The following is a 16,567-nucleotide window of genomic DNA, read 5'->3' on the forward strand; positions in this document are numbered from 1 at the left end:
CATCTGAGCTCTAGACCTGTTCACTAGCCTGACTCCGATGTCTCTGAGCCACATCTGTGGATAAAACCTGTTTGAGACTGACTGGACTCAGATCAACTTTTGGAAACAGCATTTCTGATATTAACACACTGACGATACTTCAACATGGTGTCAACCTGTACATTTCAAACTAATCAGTTCTATAGAGCCTTAACTGTCAACATCACCACTAGATGGAAAATTAAACTAAGACACAAACCACGTGTCCAACAGCGTCAGTCCAGTTGTCTGAATTGTCCGTCTCTGCCAGGCTTGATGCCCCCAACACCAGAAACCCAGTCCTGGCTGGTCCTACGTCGACCGACCGACACGTACAAAACCGTCCGATATATCCCAGCGATCGTGACGGAACGCTTTACAGGGGTGGGATAAGATCCCCTGCTGGGAGGCCTCCCCAGAACCGAAACGCAAAGTTGGACCTCACCAGGATTGGAGGTTCTGCTTGGGGGTGAAGCTTGGCAGAGAGACAACCCAGAGACTGAACCCTCAGGTACAACCAACATTGGATTTCTATCAGAATTTGGGTGGTGATGATCAACAACGAGACTACTCAACATTACAAGACACTAACTTCCTGCTTTGGACAATCCCATTCTGACCCTGTCAAGACTTCCCTGGTCATCACTCTCCAATTCATACAATGAGCCAATCATGATCAAAGCCTGATCAACTAATGGCTGAACAGTTCAAATCTAACAATATAAGGCACAGTAAAGCCAGTCTCAAACCAATTTTGGACAACAGAATCATGAAACCCAAGACTATCATAATCCTGATATAGCATATGCTAACGTGGACTAGTTCAGTTGTTAGTAACTAGTCTGCTGACTTTCTACAACATAAAGAGACTCTACAATACTTCCCTCAGGACTGTGTCTGGAAGCCTGACCATGGATCCAGTGCCAGAAGGTGGTGGTCCGATGGTTAGCAGCTAAACTGCAGCCCCTGTAGAACATCAGACAGCGACAAGCTGAGGGATGGTGGTGCTTCTTGGAGGCCAGGTTCTTCAGTCTCAAGGAAGCCAGACCCCAGATGTACCTGCTACTCATCACTGCACCAAGAACATCTGTTCAATATTTAGTGCAACAACATTTTCTAATCTGGAATCTGATCCAAAACATTGATTAACAGGGTTAATGTTGGACTAAAACTGTGCTTCCCAGACCCATCAGAGCCAACAACTAACACATGGCTGGAAAAGTTACAGTTCAGGCTGTCACTCACCTTCCTGGATCAGTTTCCAAGGTCCTCCTGAATCTAGATGTGGTTTGGTATCTTTCTCTAGTTTTCTTTGCAGGAACAAAGTTTTTCAGGAACAAAGGTCGTGGATCTCTGTCACACCATCCAGCAGCCAATAAGGCCCAATTGTGTCTGAGCATCTCATGTGATGCACCTGTAGAAGAACAAGGGACCGAAAGATGCATCAAAGGATTTACAGACATTTGGAAGAACAAAGTTCCTTTAAAGGGTCAGTGCCTTACCAATTTCAAAGACACTCCTGGGGCTTCATGTTCCAGCTGGTTCCAACAAACAAACGTAAAGACGGACACGTTGACGCAGACGGACGGACATGCAGACACAGACATGCTAATATATAACCCGATGCACCCACTGTCACCAAGTGCTGCTCATAAGGGATTTGTTGGGGTTTCAGTTTTTGTAAAGTGTCTTGAGATGATTGTGTTGTGATTTGGTGCTATACACAAAACTGAACTTGGACAGACACACATGTAGACATTGAGGTCAAAGTTCAAACAGTGAGAGGAGGAAAGAGTTGCATTGAGACAGAGCTGGACCAGCACCAACCCAACCACCAGTGCACCAACAGGCCTACTGGAGCCAGAACACACAGGTCAGACCTCTAAGCTCCACAACAGGCAACAGACCAGACCCCTAACACTCAACAACCACCAGGCCTGTTGGAGCTAAAATAATCCAATCAGATCTTCTGACACCACAACAGACAACAGGACTTCTAGCACCACTGACTCTAGATCAACAACTGACAGACCTATCTGAGCCAAAACCGACAGGTCGGTTCTCTTGGCACCACCAGCCCAGCCGCTTAATGGAAATAAAGATGAATTATAGATTAGACAGAAATGGAGACAAATAAGTGACGGGCAGTAAAAATAACTCATTATTGGTAGAGACACATAATAAATAACTAAGGCATCAAAATCACAAACTACTAATTATTTCTAACGTGACAGATGAAATGACAAGGCAGTCAAAATAAAGGACAGGTTGGGGATCTTTTTAGTTTGTGTTATTATGACGTATCTACACTGACTAACATATTTAGAGCTAATGTTTTTGTTTGTTTCGTGCCTCCACATGAGAAAGCACAGAACAAACCTCTCATGCTTAGGTCACTGCTTTAAGTCCTTAAAACACTGACCTAAGTCGGTCTATCGGAGCGACCGGTGGCCACGCTGTGCTAAAGTTACTGACCGAAGGGGAGGATTGTCCAACAGCCCTCGGCTGTAGAACAGCAGGGGGTCACTGGACACGAACCGTGGCACCGTGACCGCAAACCAGATCGAACAACCCTCCGCTCTCGGCCCTTTTTGACAGCAGGCGGTTATTCGACGTGAATTACAGCACAGTGCCCGCAAACATCACAAACCACATCACAGAACCACTTACCATGTGACCTTGTCACCCTTACCTCATGTAGACCAGGCTGAAGATCCGCTGGAGGCTGAAACAAAAACACGGTAACGCGAGAGGAAGAAAGAGAGAGAGAGAGAGATGTGTGGAACCGATAAGTGTTGGGACACACTAGAACCAGAAGCACAACCACACCTTTTATTATTTTGATTTTATAATTGTTTTTATTTTATTTTGGCATCATGCCTTTTGTTTTAGAGCAGATGGAACCAAACTATAACAGTTAGTCCACAAACATTGATTCAAACTGCACAGACTATATATTATATATATAAAAAACTATGTTGGAGAGAGAGAAGAGAAAGAGGAGGCTGACTACCACAACAACAACAACCCTCAGCCACAACAGCCAAGACCAAACACCTTCACTACACAACCAACAACAGGAAGAGAGGAAGAGAGAGAGAGAGAGAGAGAGAGAGAGAGAGAGAGAGAGAGAGAGAGAGAGAGAGAGAGGCACAGTTCACAACGTTATTAATATTGTTATTGTTTGTTATTATCATTGTCGTCATAACAGATTATTATTGTGGAGACGGAGAGTGTGTGTCCAGACGAGAGCCGGCCAGTCAGGCAACAGACGACGAGGAGGACGGAGAGCTGACCGGCTGGGTGTTGTGGCCTAAAGGAGCCTTTTAGTAACGACGCATTGTTCTAATGGCCACACTGGTTATCTAGACTTGTTTTTTAAAAGCTGTTTGTGTTTCTGTTTAGTTTTTTATTTTAGTATTTTTTAGGGGCCATCTTGGGGCAGAAAGAGACAGAGGTCACACTAAGCTCAGCCCTCAATGACACAACACCTTCCAAACAACAGGCTGAGACAAACATCCAAACATCTGCCCCTGGTCTGACGACAAACCACAGACGGCTGCTCTCACCTGACTATGGGCAGCCATTTGATGGGACAGACTGGATGTTGGCGGCTCATGGGCTTGGTGGCCAAAATAAAAAATAAGGATAGAGTTAAGGACAGGTGCTAGATCGCACAGAGAGGATTTTAAAGATGATACAAGGCCGCCATGACTGGAAAGTGGGGGAGGGAGGGAGAGAGAGAGCACCCATGGCACCATGGCCATGTTCGACCTTTGACCTGTAGCACCAAGAACCTGAACACAGGCCTCATGATGGGAGAGAAAGACCCTGACCCTAAGCCCTGCACAGAGACCACTAAAACAACCACTACAGGCTTCTCTTTGGCCCAGGGGCCAGGACAGGACAGAGACAGAGTCATGGCGGCCAAGTATGACTAGAAAACAACGTCCTTACTATTTGGCAGACCTCACAGTGGACAGGGATCTGGAAAGAGAAAGGACAACAGTCAGTCTGGTCTCATGGGGTCCAGGAGTTTGGTTCATTTATTGCTTCAACATCTTCACTGTCACTTTCTGCTTTGACTTTTTCTAGTCTCCTTTTTTGTATTTTAGGGAGAGAAAGTAAAACTGTTTTATCCAGAAACATCAGAAAGATAAAAAGCAGCTTTTATGAGCAGGCAACTAAATAAAGTTGGACTGTGACTAATGAGTCCAGCAGCTTATATAAAAGTTAGTGGGTCATCGTGGGTCCAGGACAACCGACCGTCGGTGGGCCTGCTAACAGGGCTCATGGCTAAAACTGCGTCACACTGAGCCGCCACAGGTTTTTACACCTGCCTGATGTAAAGGACAAGCTCACCTTGGTCAATCAGTGTTCAGGGCCCTTATGGATCCACAGGTAGCAGACCCGAGGTCTGGTCTTGGTCCGACGTGGTTTTATGGAGGCAGTTTGACGCTCAGTCCGCCATGAGGCCGCGCTGCTCTACGTGTTGGGGCGTCACACACCTGACGCACCTGTAGCAGGTCCAGACAAACAATGAGGGAGGGTCGAACCAACAAAGTGTCTTTGATAAACAAACACTCGGTGTCTCACCTTTGACAGACTCTGGGTCCCTGGTCCTGCAGACCCAGCTCTGTTCCGATGAATATGACGTTTTATCTGCAGATTTCCCGCATCTGTGCCTCCGAACCTGGTCGCTCAGTTCTTCTTCTTGTGTTTAAGGGCAGGTCAAGGCGCTGTTCCGTCTTCATCCGGCTCCAAAACAACGTGTTTGGGCCGAAGGAGAAAAGGTTCGTGTTTTAGTTGTGCGGCTTCAGCGGGCTGCGTGTTTCTGCGGCGGACTTGACGAACACCTGAGCACCTGGCGCGCAGGATTTAAATGGCGGTGATTGGACGGCCACGCCCACTGCGCACGGCTCCTGGTTCATGATTGGCTCACTCCTTTTCATTGGTCATTTCCTTTACCGGTGCTAATAATCCGAGAGGGATTATCAGATTATTAATAACTGTGATGGACTGGTGACCTGTCCAGGGTGGACCCCTGCCTTTCACCCAAAGAGAGCTGGGACAGGCTCCAGCAGATCCCTGGGACCCTGGTTAGGACTAAGGGGGTCTAGATGATGGATGGGTTATTAATAAATTCTAAGGTTCGGTAGAAAATAAAATTGGTTCTAGCAGAGATAAGGTTTGTTTGGACCCTGTCTATGTCCATGTTCCTGCTCGGGGGTGGCGGTAATGTCCCCTAGATGGCTTGAAAACTGCCATTAAACAAAAGAAGAAGAAAACGGAAGAAGTCAAGGACAAGGAGCAGCAGCAGCAGCAGAAGAAGAAGGAAACGGAAACGGAAACGGAAACTAAGGTTGTTGTTTTTTTATTTTTTCCATTTGCTGAACATTTTAACAACCAATGTGGATCTTTATGGATCTTTAGGCTGGTTAAGTGTCTGTGAAGATTCAAGGTGGATCAAAGTCCAACCTTTATGTCCACCCATGCTCTTCAGGTTGGTTGGTGACTAAAGTGTCTGCAGGTGTGGATGTGAACGTGTGTCAGGCCTGTGATAGACTGCTGATCTGTTGGGGGACCAGGGTGCCTGTCTTCTTGAATTATATAGGACATATAACACCTTTAATGTCAGATGCTAAATCAAAATAGCACATAGGTCCACAGCTCAATAATTTGAAGTCCTATTTTTCACTTGATGTGTATTTTTAATATGTATGAAAACAACACGATAAACCAAAATCCAGAACATGATTTCAAAGAAATGCGTCACAGAAAAACACGTATGTAAACATTTGAATGGAAAACTAGTTATTTCCAAAGAGAAAGTCCATTCAGAACAAAACAGCCTCACTATAATGAACTAATCCAGGTTTTCTGACAGTTTCCTGATTTTCCTCCAGCAGCTCAGAGGAAGGCGGCCGACCCCGAGACCTACAGAGAAAAGGATTTACAGATCACTGAGTGAGGAGTTTTCCAGCCTCAGCACCTGCTCTGACTTCCTGCTTACAGCCAAATAAACAGCATTTCAGCATTTAGACCAGCTGAGTCCTGGTCTTATTGTAGCGGGTCCAACTTCTTTGTCTGTAGTTTTCTGCTGTTTCTGTTGCTGTGACATTTCACTGCAGTGTTGGGGTTTATGGAAATCTGTACATGTACATGGATGTTCTGGATCCACTGGACCTGTGGTAGGAATCCTTCCACAGAAACAATGGAGACTGTGTCATGGAGAAATAAACATACTGACTGTAAATCAGACACGTGATGTTTGGGATGCGTCTGTCACTTCTAACCACATCACCTTATGTGTCTGTTCTGTTCTTGTAATTTTATAGTATATGTTCAGCACAACAGTCAGTTGGTTTAAAGCTTTTATACAAGTTGGTTTCACTGAGTTGAGTCTGTCAGGATGAAAAATGTTAAAGCACCATAATAAAAACACTTAAAGCAGTGAAGGTAGTTAGTCTCTCTAATAGGAAATAAATGAAATCATGATTGAAGTTAAAATGATGTCTCATGGAGATTTCTCCTGAATAACAGTTCAGCTTTGACCATCAGGATAATTTGCCAGATGAGCAGATCAACAAATCGATCAATGAATCAATAACTAGTCTGAGCTTTAGCCAATCAAAGCACTTTATTGCTCTGTGTAGTGTGACAGTGAGCCAACAGCAGGCTCTTATAAAAGTGTCATTTCATCTTTTTATCAAGTGCACAAGACAAATCACACACACTTGTACCGTACAACATCAACACTAAACACACACACACACACACTGCCAGGGGCCATCCATTGAAAGTCCTCAGGAGCAGTTTCTCCTGTGAAGAGGCCTGAGTGTTGTGTGTTCAACAGCCAGGAAATATCTCAGGGTATCAGGCCAACACAGAAAACTCAGTTTCTTAAGTCATTACTACAGGAGGCCATTGTTCAAGCACCTCTAGTGTGAATGGCTGCTCCAGGAGTGTGTGTGTGTGTGTGAGAAAGACCTTTCTCATCTTGGTAACTGTTCAATTAAACTCTCTAGTGTGAGCAGCTAATTGTTCCAGCTCATTAGTGCAGTGTAATGTCCTCATATGACACAGTGTTTCAGGCTGACAGTGCTGGCTCTGGTTTACCAGAATATGCCTGAGACGGCTCTCACAGGGACATGAAGGTCATTTTGGCATTTTGTCAACTCAAAGAAACTTAAGAATCAGAATCATATTCTTGATTAGTGATTTAGTGATTTATTAAATCAGCAATAATTCAACACTTACAGCAGCTTTTTGACCAGTTGCCTGGTGTGTATCTTTATTTTATTCCTGCTCATATGTTGGTAATTTCTTATATAAGGTTCACGGTGAGAAATGTTGGTGCTACAGTAGCAAAGGGTCATTTCTCACCTTCTAATAATCCATATTCTCTGCAGCAAATCTATAAATGTTGCTGAGTCATTAATCCAGTTTTCCTCCTCGATGCTCCAGACAGTCTGCAGCTGCAGATTCCTGGACACGTTTTTCCAAAAGGTGAGAGGTCAAAGAGTCAAAGAGTCTTCCAGAGAAGTTTGTAATGTTAGAGGGGAGAGATTTTCTACCACCTGGAAACCCACAGGTTGTTTGTGTTAATGTCCAGCATCAAAGAAACTTTGATAATTTACTAATTAATTATTTGTCAGGGGCAAATTAAACCATTTTCATTTACATTTGTCATAAAAAAGAACTAATTCTGGTTGAATGTGGATCAACAAGCTGCTAAAATGTCTTCTGGCCTGTCAGCTTGAAATACACATCAAGGCCTGTGTGGTGCAGATAGAGATGAACCAGAACCAAACAAAGTGAAGCAGCATTCAGTCACTATGCTCCTCACCTGTGGAACAAACTTCCTGAACACCTGAGGTCTGCTCCAACTGTCAGCTCATTCAAACCAGGACTGAAAACCCTGTTGTTTCCTGCTGCCTTCAAATAATTGTTCCTCCTTGTTTCCTTAATGTGCTTTGACATCTTATTTGAATTGACTTTATTTGATCTAAATGTATTTGATGTTAAATGTCTTTGTTTTCAGATGCTCTTTTCCAGACTTTTAATGGAACTATCTGCCTTGTAAAGCACTTTGAGTTGCGTAGTGTATGAATGGTGCTATACTAATACATTTGCCTTTGCCTTTTACCTCATTTACAGATTCGCCCCCCTGGTCTGTCCAAATGTGTTTTGGTGCCTCAAACTGATCCACAAACTTTAGAATTTGTTGTGTAACCTCTTCTGCACCTTTGACTGCAGAGGACAGGCTTGTGGCCATTTAGTGTAGTAGTCAGTCATCACACACATATTGATAGACACTTTTGGTTTCAGCCAACCTGCCAGCTCTGTTCCCTCTAAGCTACGCTCACTGCGCAATCGCTCCCTGCTGACACGGTCTCCGCGCACAAAAAGATCCAACCTGAACTGAAAATAAAATAAACACGTGACAATTCATTCTGTGCTATTTTGCAACGTGAGTCAGTGAGTGACCGGTGACCGGCTGCTCCAGCCAATGATGCAATTCACATACGTCTTTACGCAGCTGATCAACGTCGACAGGCTATGACAGCGTCCTTATGTGTCGCCACCGGTGTTTGAGCAAAGCGCTGTGGACGATGCTGAGAGCTGCTTATGGTGACCCTTTATAATAATGGCAAAACGAACGGGCGGTGGCACATCCCCTCACCAAGCCAAAGGAAAAAAGAAATGCAATTCTTTAAGATGGAATGGCTGTGAGAGTCTGAGCCAACAGAAGAACAAACGGTGGAACTGGGGGAGAGTTCTTCTTTTTCCAGCGACAAAGGTCTGCTCTGCAAAACATGTGGCCAAGGGGGAAAGTGTGGACAGAACGGAAGCTGGACCACCTCAAGCGTCACATTCAGCACCAAAGTCATTTGAAAGCGGTTGAACTTGTAAGAAGATGTAAGATGGGGATGGGGATCGGTACCTTGTTGGGGGAGAGCGCCAAAGACCGAGAGAAGAGGACCGAGCTGTCACTTGTAAAGAAATCCAACCCCGAGCAAGTTCAAGTCCTCATCGACAATATTCTACCAGCCATCAACATGATGCTTCTATGCTGCCAGTTCAACAAACTGACCATCACATGGCAAAGGATGTGAGGAAACCAGGAAGCTGGAGAAGCAGAAATGAGGCCTTTGAGTTTGTGAATTCAATGAGTCAAATAGTGCAGAATGAGACGATGTGTAAAGTTCAAATGCACCTTGGCACAGCCTGATCGTAGATGAGAGCACAGACAGCACAGAGCACAAAATGCTCGTCCTGTATATTAAATACAGGGAGGAAAATAACCTCAACCATAAAACTATGTTTGGAGGCATCATCCAGCTGACAGCAGGCACTGCTCAGGATATTGTGCAGGCAATAGCTCAGTTTGACACCAAGCAGGAACTAGACATGCAGAGAATGGTGATGCTGACCTCCCATGGTGCCTCAGTCATGCTAGGAAAGCACAACGGAGTTAAATACCAGACCTAAGTGAACAACACTGTGTGGCCCAGAGAGAGGACTTGGGCACTGATGATGCGTGGAAAGATGGACCTTTGATGCGTGATGTGAAAGTCTTCTTAGAACGGTTTGTTCCACTTTCTCTAGATCCACTGTAAAGAGGGGAAGTTGGAAGACCTAGCAAAGATTCTGCATGAGGACACACTGTCATTCAGGCCTCTGGACGAAGTGCGATGACTGTCGCGGTACCAAGCTGTGAAAGCTGTTCTGAGGAACTACACTGTGCTGGAAGAAGACTGCAAGAGAGAATCCAGTGATGACAGAGATCCAGTAGCAAACTACTGTTACAAAAAGCTGACGGTTCAAAGTTCAAGGTTACTCTCACTGCTCTGGGAGATGTTTGGGGCGAGCTCTCACACCTGGGTCTTTCTTTTCAAAGACCCAACCTGACTGTGATGGAAGGGCACTGCTTTGCAAGAGCAAAGACTGAGAAGTTGCGTTCCCAAGACTTGACAGAGGAAAAGGATGTTAAGTGGAGTGACCGTGTCAAAGAGGCCATGAGGGCCTCATCGGCCGATAGCAGAAATACAGGTGAGATTACTGGTTTTATTCTAAGCTCTGTGATCACTTGGATGCTGGTTTTCCAGAGGATGAATTAAAGGAGGGGTCTGCATTTGACACTGAGGCATTGAGTTCAGACATCAGCTGTGAGTATGGAGCAGCAGACATCGCCACACTGGCAAAGAAGTATGAGGTCATTCTCCACCGCCCACATTCTGTGGAGCTCATTAACAGTGAATATGCTGAATTCAAGGACATAATGAGGCCAAAACCTAAACACGGGTCAATCAGCACAGATGAGGTTTTGGCAGCTGCCGGTTGTGTATATGTACATAGTCATGTATGTGTAGATAATTAGGGCTTTGTACATGTTCTAATATTGTGGTTAAATAAAACACACGTTGACATAAATGTTGCATCTTCATATACACAGAGTTATTACAGACTGACTAGAACAGTTTCATGCATGTAGTGTCTTTCCTGTCTGAAATAGGGGGATGCAGATCCTGTCAGAGCAGGTCTGCCACATGATGCATGGCCCCTGGTCAATGGGCTGTATAACCCAGTGGGACCAGACCATGTTAACGTGTAGTTATTTGATTTGATTTGTTTTAGCTTTGCTTTAATTAGTGATTTCTTAGTTTTTTCTTCAGATTCAGATAAATATCTAAATATCTAAATATCTAAATACACAGACACTAATGAATCTGATGGTTTTAATAATAATTGGGCCTATTTGGTCAAGACTTCATTTCATACATTTGATAACATCCAGTCTCATAGTGACGATCTGTCCCTGGCACTTAGACTGAACAGGTCCCATGTGTTTTATATTTACATGTGAATTTGACCCCAAACATCCAGTGGTCCTCCCTAAAAACCTCATTCCACCATGAGGATCAGTCTATAAAGCTTTTCTTAACAACCAGCAGCCTTTGGAAAACAAATCCTGAGTCTTAACGAGGAAACACGACTTAAAACAGAGTTTAGCCCAATAAAACACAGGTGACATGAAACATTCACAGACTCCAATTAGGCTGGATCTGTTCTCATTGCTGATAAACCTGAAAACAGAAACTTAGGCCTGTAAACACTTTGTCTCTGAGTTTATTGGTTGGGAGTTTTCTCTTTGGTGAAGTGCGCTCCCGCGAGGTGAATGCAGGACTCGGCTTGACACCCGTCCCTCCCCGTCCAAAGCCATAGGCCCGGTTCCTCCAGCTGCAGTCACAGCTGGAGACGTTCACGGCTCCGCGTCCCGACTGCAAATGATTCTGATTTTTCTAAATCGGTTTGGGCAAATGCAAACAAATGATGGATCATTGAGCCCGAGATCCAGCAAGGCAGGAAAACATGTTTCACCATTTTAACTTAATGCTGGTAAATAGAGAGAGAAAATAGTTTTTATTTGTATTGTTGTAAGAAATAGTTTGAGTCCTAACGGGTTCTTAAACTTGGACCTCATTATTGAAGCAGCTCCAAATCCAGAAGCAGCCCACACTCTCTAAGTTTTTATTCATTGAAAAATCAGCATTTTCGTTCCTTCATGGTTCCAATAAAATGTAGTTTCCAAATGTAGCTAAGTGCCTTTGTTTAAAATGCTTTATGGACTGACGTTTCATAGACGTTCAGCTGTTATAGTTTCTTCATGATGATTCCTCTGATGAACTTCCTGCCTTTTGTAGGCCCATGTATGAACCTTCACAGTATTTTCACCTCCTAAATTACTACGTTCCTTGTGCAGTCACATTTCTATAATGGTACAATTTACTCAGCCTGATGACATTTTGATGACATTCAATTCTTTCTAGAGGATGGAGATAAATAGGTGAAGCAAGACAAATGTAATTATTTCTGAGAACTTATTAACTGCAGGCCGTCGTCCTCCATCATATGGCCCAGGACAAATATTTGGACTGTCCCTTATTTCTTATAAAGAATCACAGTTGTCTCTTTCTTTCCATGTCTGAAGTTGGTCAAAGCGTCCATCACAATTACAGCACGGGCCACGACCTTATGCAAATTAGGTGATGACGTCACCTGACGACTTCTAGGACAGCCAATAGCTACTGTTCTTACTGACGAGTTGGCAACACTGGTTTCCACTAATTAGTGATTCTTGAGTTATGGTACATATCTAGAGGTCGAGTCCTGGCAACTGGACTTTGAGTTTTTAGGTCGAAACGTTTCACCGCCCATCCAAGTGGCTTCATCCGTCTGAGAAAAAGCTGGACTGGAACCTCCAGTTTATCTTGACACTGAAAAGTCCAGTTGCCAGGACTCGACCTCTAGATAACTTCCCCTGGACGACTGAGAATCTCCACAGACTGATGGTCCATGACATGTGGACAGATAAAACCCAGATTTGGGGTTAAAAAGTGCAGACAACATGACTTTAAAGTGTTGTCACAACCTGAACCAGGATAAAGGTCGCACAACAAAGGATGATTTCATGTTGTCTTACAAAACAGAAATATTCTGAATTACAGTTGTATGTTCTACAGACAGAACTCAGACTAGTGAGGTCTGTGTGGAAGCTAAAGTGGATCCAAATAAAGACTAAATCCTGTTCTACATCAAACTGGAGCCTGAACCAGGAGACAAACACTGAAACATCAGTTATTTCCTCTGATCCTCTGGAGGCTTTTCTGCAGCCACAATCTGGTCTTTGTTTACCCACAAACCCTGTGCCTGATCCCCTGTGGTCCGAAATCTAGTCCCCTCTAGTCCTAAACCCAGCCCCATCTCATCAATAATCTGGTCTGATCTAAATTTAGTTTCTAGCCCCTCCTAGTTTTAATCTCAGCCTCAAAAGGGTCAAAGGTTAAAATCATCATCTTTACATTACACTCAGAACAACATGAACAGGATTTGTAGCAACAACAGTTGTGGTGAGCAACTAAAGGTTAGTCCCAGATTTCTGATTTAGACGCAGGTCCAGGTCCAGACTCAGGTCCACATCCAGCTTTATAAACAGGGTTCCCACACCTTGGTTGACTTCAAATTCAAAAAATGTGTCAACCCTGTCTGCGTATGGATCCAAGTGGGAAAACTGTGAACTCTGAAGCAGCACAATCTCATCTATGAATTGACCGTAGAGTCGAATTAAGTCGTCACAGTCTTCTTCATTTACACGGTGGACATGCACAAGGTTTGTCAAAGCCTTCCTGAACTTAGTTATTCCCACACCTGCATCTTTGAAGACCATTTTCCTTGGATCCAGGAAGGAAAGGTGAGAGACAAGAGGAGATTTGAGGGGGGACTTCTCCATCAACTTCTGGACACTTAAAACCAAGAACTTCTACCTGCTCCTGTGAGGCCTGGGCCCAACAAGGACAAAGACACAAAATAGTTTCAAGTTAATATTGAAAAACAAACATAGTGATGCTCATTTCTGATGATCTCAGTTTCTGTTTAGAGTTAAATGCTGAAATTGAATGAAAACAATCTCCATATATATTGTATTTGTAAAGTGGTTTCCACAGGACATATCTACTAGTAATATGCACTGCAGGACTATGGGAAACTAAATAGTTTGGGTCAAATTGATTTGATTCAATAAAGTTTGGATTCAAACCCAAAAATACCTGCTGGGGATTGTTTTCCAGAATCTTCTCCATCAGGCTGTTAAAGATGTTGCTGCTCATGGTCTCATCAAGAAAAGGCAGAGACCTCAAACGTGGGTCAAGTGTAGTGCTCATATGAAGAAAGTGCACAAGTATTGAGTCAGATTCTGGGTTTGTTTTCATGAAGTCAGACAAAATGGCAGATTTGACATCTTTACCAACTGTTGGATCTGTGTCACTAACTTTCATAGACTCCAGGATGGTGTGTTTCAGTGGCATTATCACTGAAACTGTTGGCAGCTGTTCTGTGCTCAACAGAGCTGGGACCATGTTCAGTGGTTTAAGAACCTGAATGATGTCCTCAGCTACTTTTCCATCTTCATCAGACAGAGGAACAATGTCCTTCATGTTCCTCTTAACACTCCTGTCTGGAAGTGCTGAGAAAACAGCAGCCTGTTGTTCAAGGTAGAGCTCAAGCATTGTCATAGCTCGAGTTCCACCTGGTGGGAACATCCTGAATCAGCTTGTGTGGAGGCGGTCGGAGCATCTCCTGTTGGTCCTTAAGTTCTGCTGCAGCAGTAGTGCTGACCACCTTTGGCAACATCTGGTTAAGGCCCATTCCCTTGTGTGGTGCCAGATTAACTGTGTGAGCAGAACATCCAATATTTGCTGAGAATCCGGCTGCTTCAACCGCATCAACAATATTTGGAGCGTCATGTGTTGTCACAGGAATAGTGGATTTTCCATCTGCTGCAGCTCCCTGTAGTATTTCCCACAGATCATCACTTGTGTGGCTTTCATAGACAGTGCGTGTCTGCAGAACAGGATGTGCAATGACCCGGTTGTCCGTAACGTGGTGCACCGTGATCCTGATGAAGGACTGAGCTGCACAGGAGGTCCACCTATCTCTAGTTAAAGCAATGAACTTTGCATCGCTCAAGCTTGGAGAGATGGTCTGCGCTTTGTCTCCGACACACAGTCCGATGGTGGATTCCACTGGAAAACCACAATGTTCCCACTCAGGAGACTTAAATGTGTCCGGGGGTTCTGCGATCTCAACACTACAACAATGGGCAGCAGGGGACGTGAGAGAGGACCGCGATACGTATTGTGGCTGGTGTTTGTGATATTGTTCCACCCCGAGATATTACTATTGTACAATTACTAGGATTTTTGACAACACAAAAAATATCTGGATTTGGCAGAAACAATGAGATGACAGACAGATATCACATCCCCTTTTGTCAGTTTTCTTCCTAAGAAGAAGATTTCTTGTTGTCAGCCACTTTAACATTGGAAATCCACAGTTTGAACATTAGAACTGCACTGTGCTTACACACAGCTGAATAAAAAAGGGAAAGAATGATTCCATTAAAATGACTTGGACCTAAAAGTTCAATAAAAAATTGTCCTGTACTTCAATGGACAAAAATACTCAAAGATTCAATGACAATGTGTTGTTTAACAGGAACTGATATTTAATTTAGTGATTCCTCTGTGTACCACTAGAGGGAGCCTGAGTACCACTACTGGGACCCGTACCACACTTTGAGAACCGCTCCTTTAAATCAATGTGTTGTATAAGGAGCCATATAAATGAACGTGATGTGACTGGAGTGTCGATTGCAGAGCTGGTGCAAATGTCTCCACATCAACTCAACAGCCTTCAGGACTCACATTTCAATAAGAGCTAAAAACAGCTGGCAGCAAACATTCAATCAACATTTCTATGGACCGACCTGCTTCCGATTCCCCAAGTGCCGTCTTGTGTGTAGATCCAGCTGCTTCTCCCTCCACTTTGACAGGTTTACAACAGGCTCTGGACCTGGACAAGTGATGGTCCTTTGGATCTCTGGCCAGACTTTCGTTCTAATCTTCTTTGCTGAGCCAAATATCTGGAAACTTGCATTTTCCAGGCATCACGTTTCAGCGGTTTAGTGAATTGAAATATATACATGTATCGAACATGAAGGTTCATTATGTCTAGTTCATGAATCATGAAGATCATAAAGCATCTTAATAATTTGGGGCACCAGATCCTTTTTTGGAGGATCAACCAGTCAGTTAATGAGTAATACATGAAATCAGTCTACAATCTGAGGGAGAGTTCTCCTGATCCAGTGACGTATTTACTGTGTGAAATAACATCAATGATACCAGTCAGTTGTCTTTGGAAGATTAATTCAGCTATTTCCAATATTTCCACAGGGGGAAACAGAGGGAGAACTGATCAGAGACATGAGCTGAATTAAAGAATCAAACATTAGAACAGTCTAACAGCAGCTTGTTTGCACCGGTGGAAAAGAAATCTTTAGATTAATTTATGTTCTGTGTTTGAGTCTGAGGTCTAAACATAGTTTCGGAGGAAGTTCTAGTAATTATGGAGACCAACTGATTAGTGTGAGACAACCAGCACAGCCACGGTTGTCCTCAGGTTTACTGAGGCTCGGTCCGTTCGTCTGTGGGATGGTTCGGCTGCAGTCTGCCAGCAGGTGTAGACGTTCCCCGGAGTCTTGGGCTTCGGGCCTGAGTCAGTTTGTCGTCTTTCTCACTCTCCTTCTGGTCGCTGCAGGGTCGTCTAATGGAGTTGGTTGATGTGAGATGGTCAGCTGGAGGACAGCCACACGCAAGGAGGATGTCTTTGTTTCTTTTGTTTCTGCTGGGCAGTAAAACAATCTCTACTTCGTGGTTCTCCTGTAGATCTTTCTGAGAGTCTTTGATCTTGAGAGTCTGGACATCTCTTAACTTTCTCTGAATCTGTCCATTTCTGTTCTCTTCAGGGTGTTCAGTTCCCCCAAGTGTTCATTCTCAAGTGTGCTTCAAGTTCCTGTTCTTCAGGCCAATTCCTGTTCACTTTTCTTCTTTTTCTTAGTTCTGCTGTGTCTGTCTTTGTAATGTGTTTTTGTATCTGGATGTGCTGGGTGGGGGAATCCATCTGGTTTATCCTTCATTGTGCATAA

At 44.0% G+C, this 16,567-nt stretch overlaps 2 protein-coding genes and 1 pseudogene across 2 annotated transcripts in view; 1 reads left to right on the forward strand and 2 right to left on the reverse strand.

The window, feature by feature from the left end:
- Positions 1 to 16,567, forward strand: part of LOC113121849 (uncharacterized) — a 1,077,549-nt gene that overhangs the window by 1,008,027 nt on the left and 52,955 nt on the right.
- The window catches only part of LOC113121854 (uncharacterized), a 957,344-nt pseudogene that overhangs the window by 842,839 nt on the left and 97,938 nt on the right, over positions 1 to 16,567 (reverse strand).
- LOC113121915 (zinc finger BED domain-containing protein 1-like) lies at positions 12,849 to 15,934 on the reverse strand. The gene is made up of 2 exons (XM_026292809.1): positions 13,629 to 15,934; positions 12,849 to 13,361 (listed from the first exon to the last, which is right to left on the reverse strand). The coding sequence occupies exons 1-2, from the start codon at positions 14,118 to 14,120 to the stop codon at positions 13,215 to 13,217; spliced, it is 639 nt and encodes a 212-aa protein (XP_026148594.1). The 5' UTR covers positions 14,121 to 15,934; the 3' UTR covers positions 12,849 to 13,214.

Source organism: Mastacembelus armatus, chromosome 20 (genome assembly GCF_900324485.2).
Source record: "Mastacembelus armatus chromosome 20, fMasArm1.2, whole genome shotgun sequence".
Classification (NCBI taxonomy): Eukaryota; Metazoa; Chordata; class Actinopteri; order Synbranchiformes; family Mastacembelidae; genus Mastacembelus; species Mastacembelus armatus.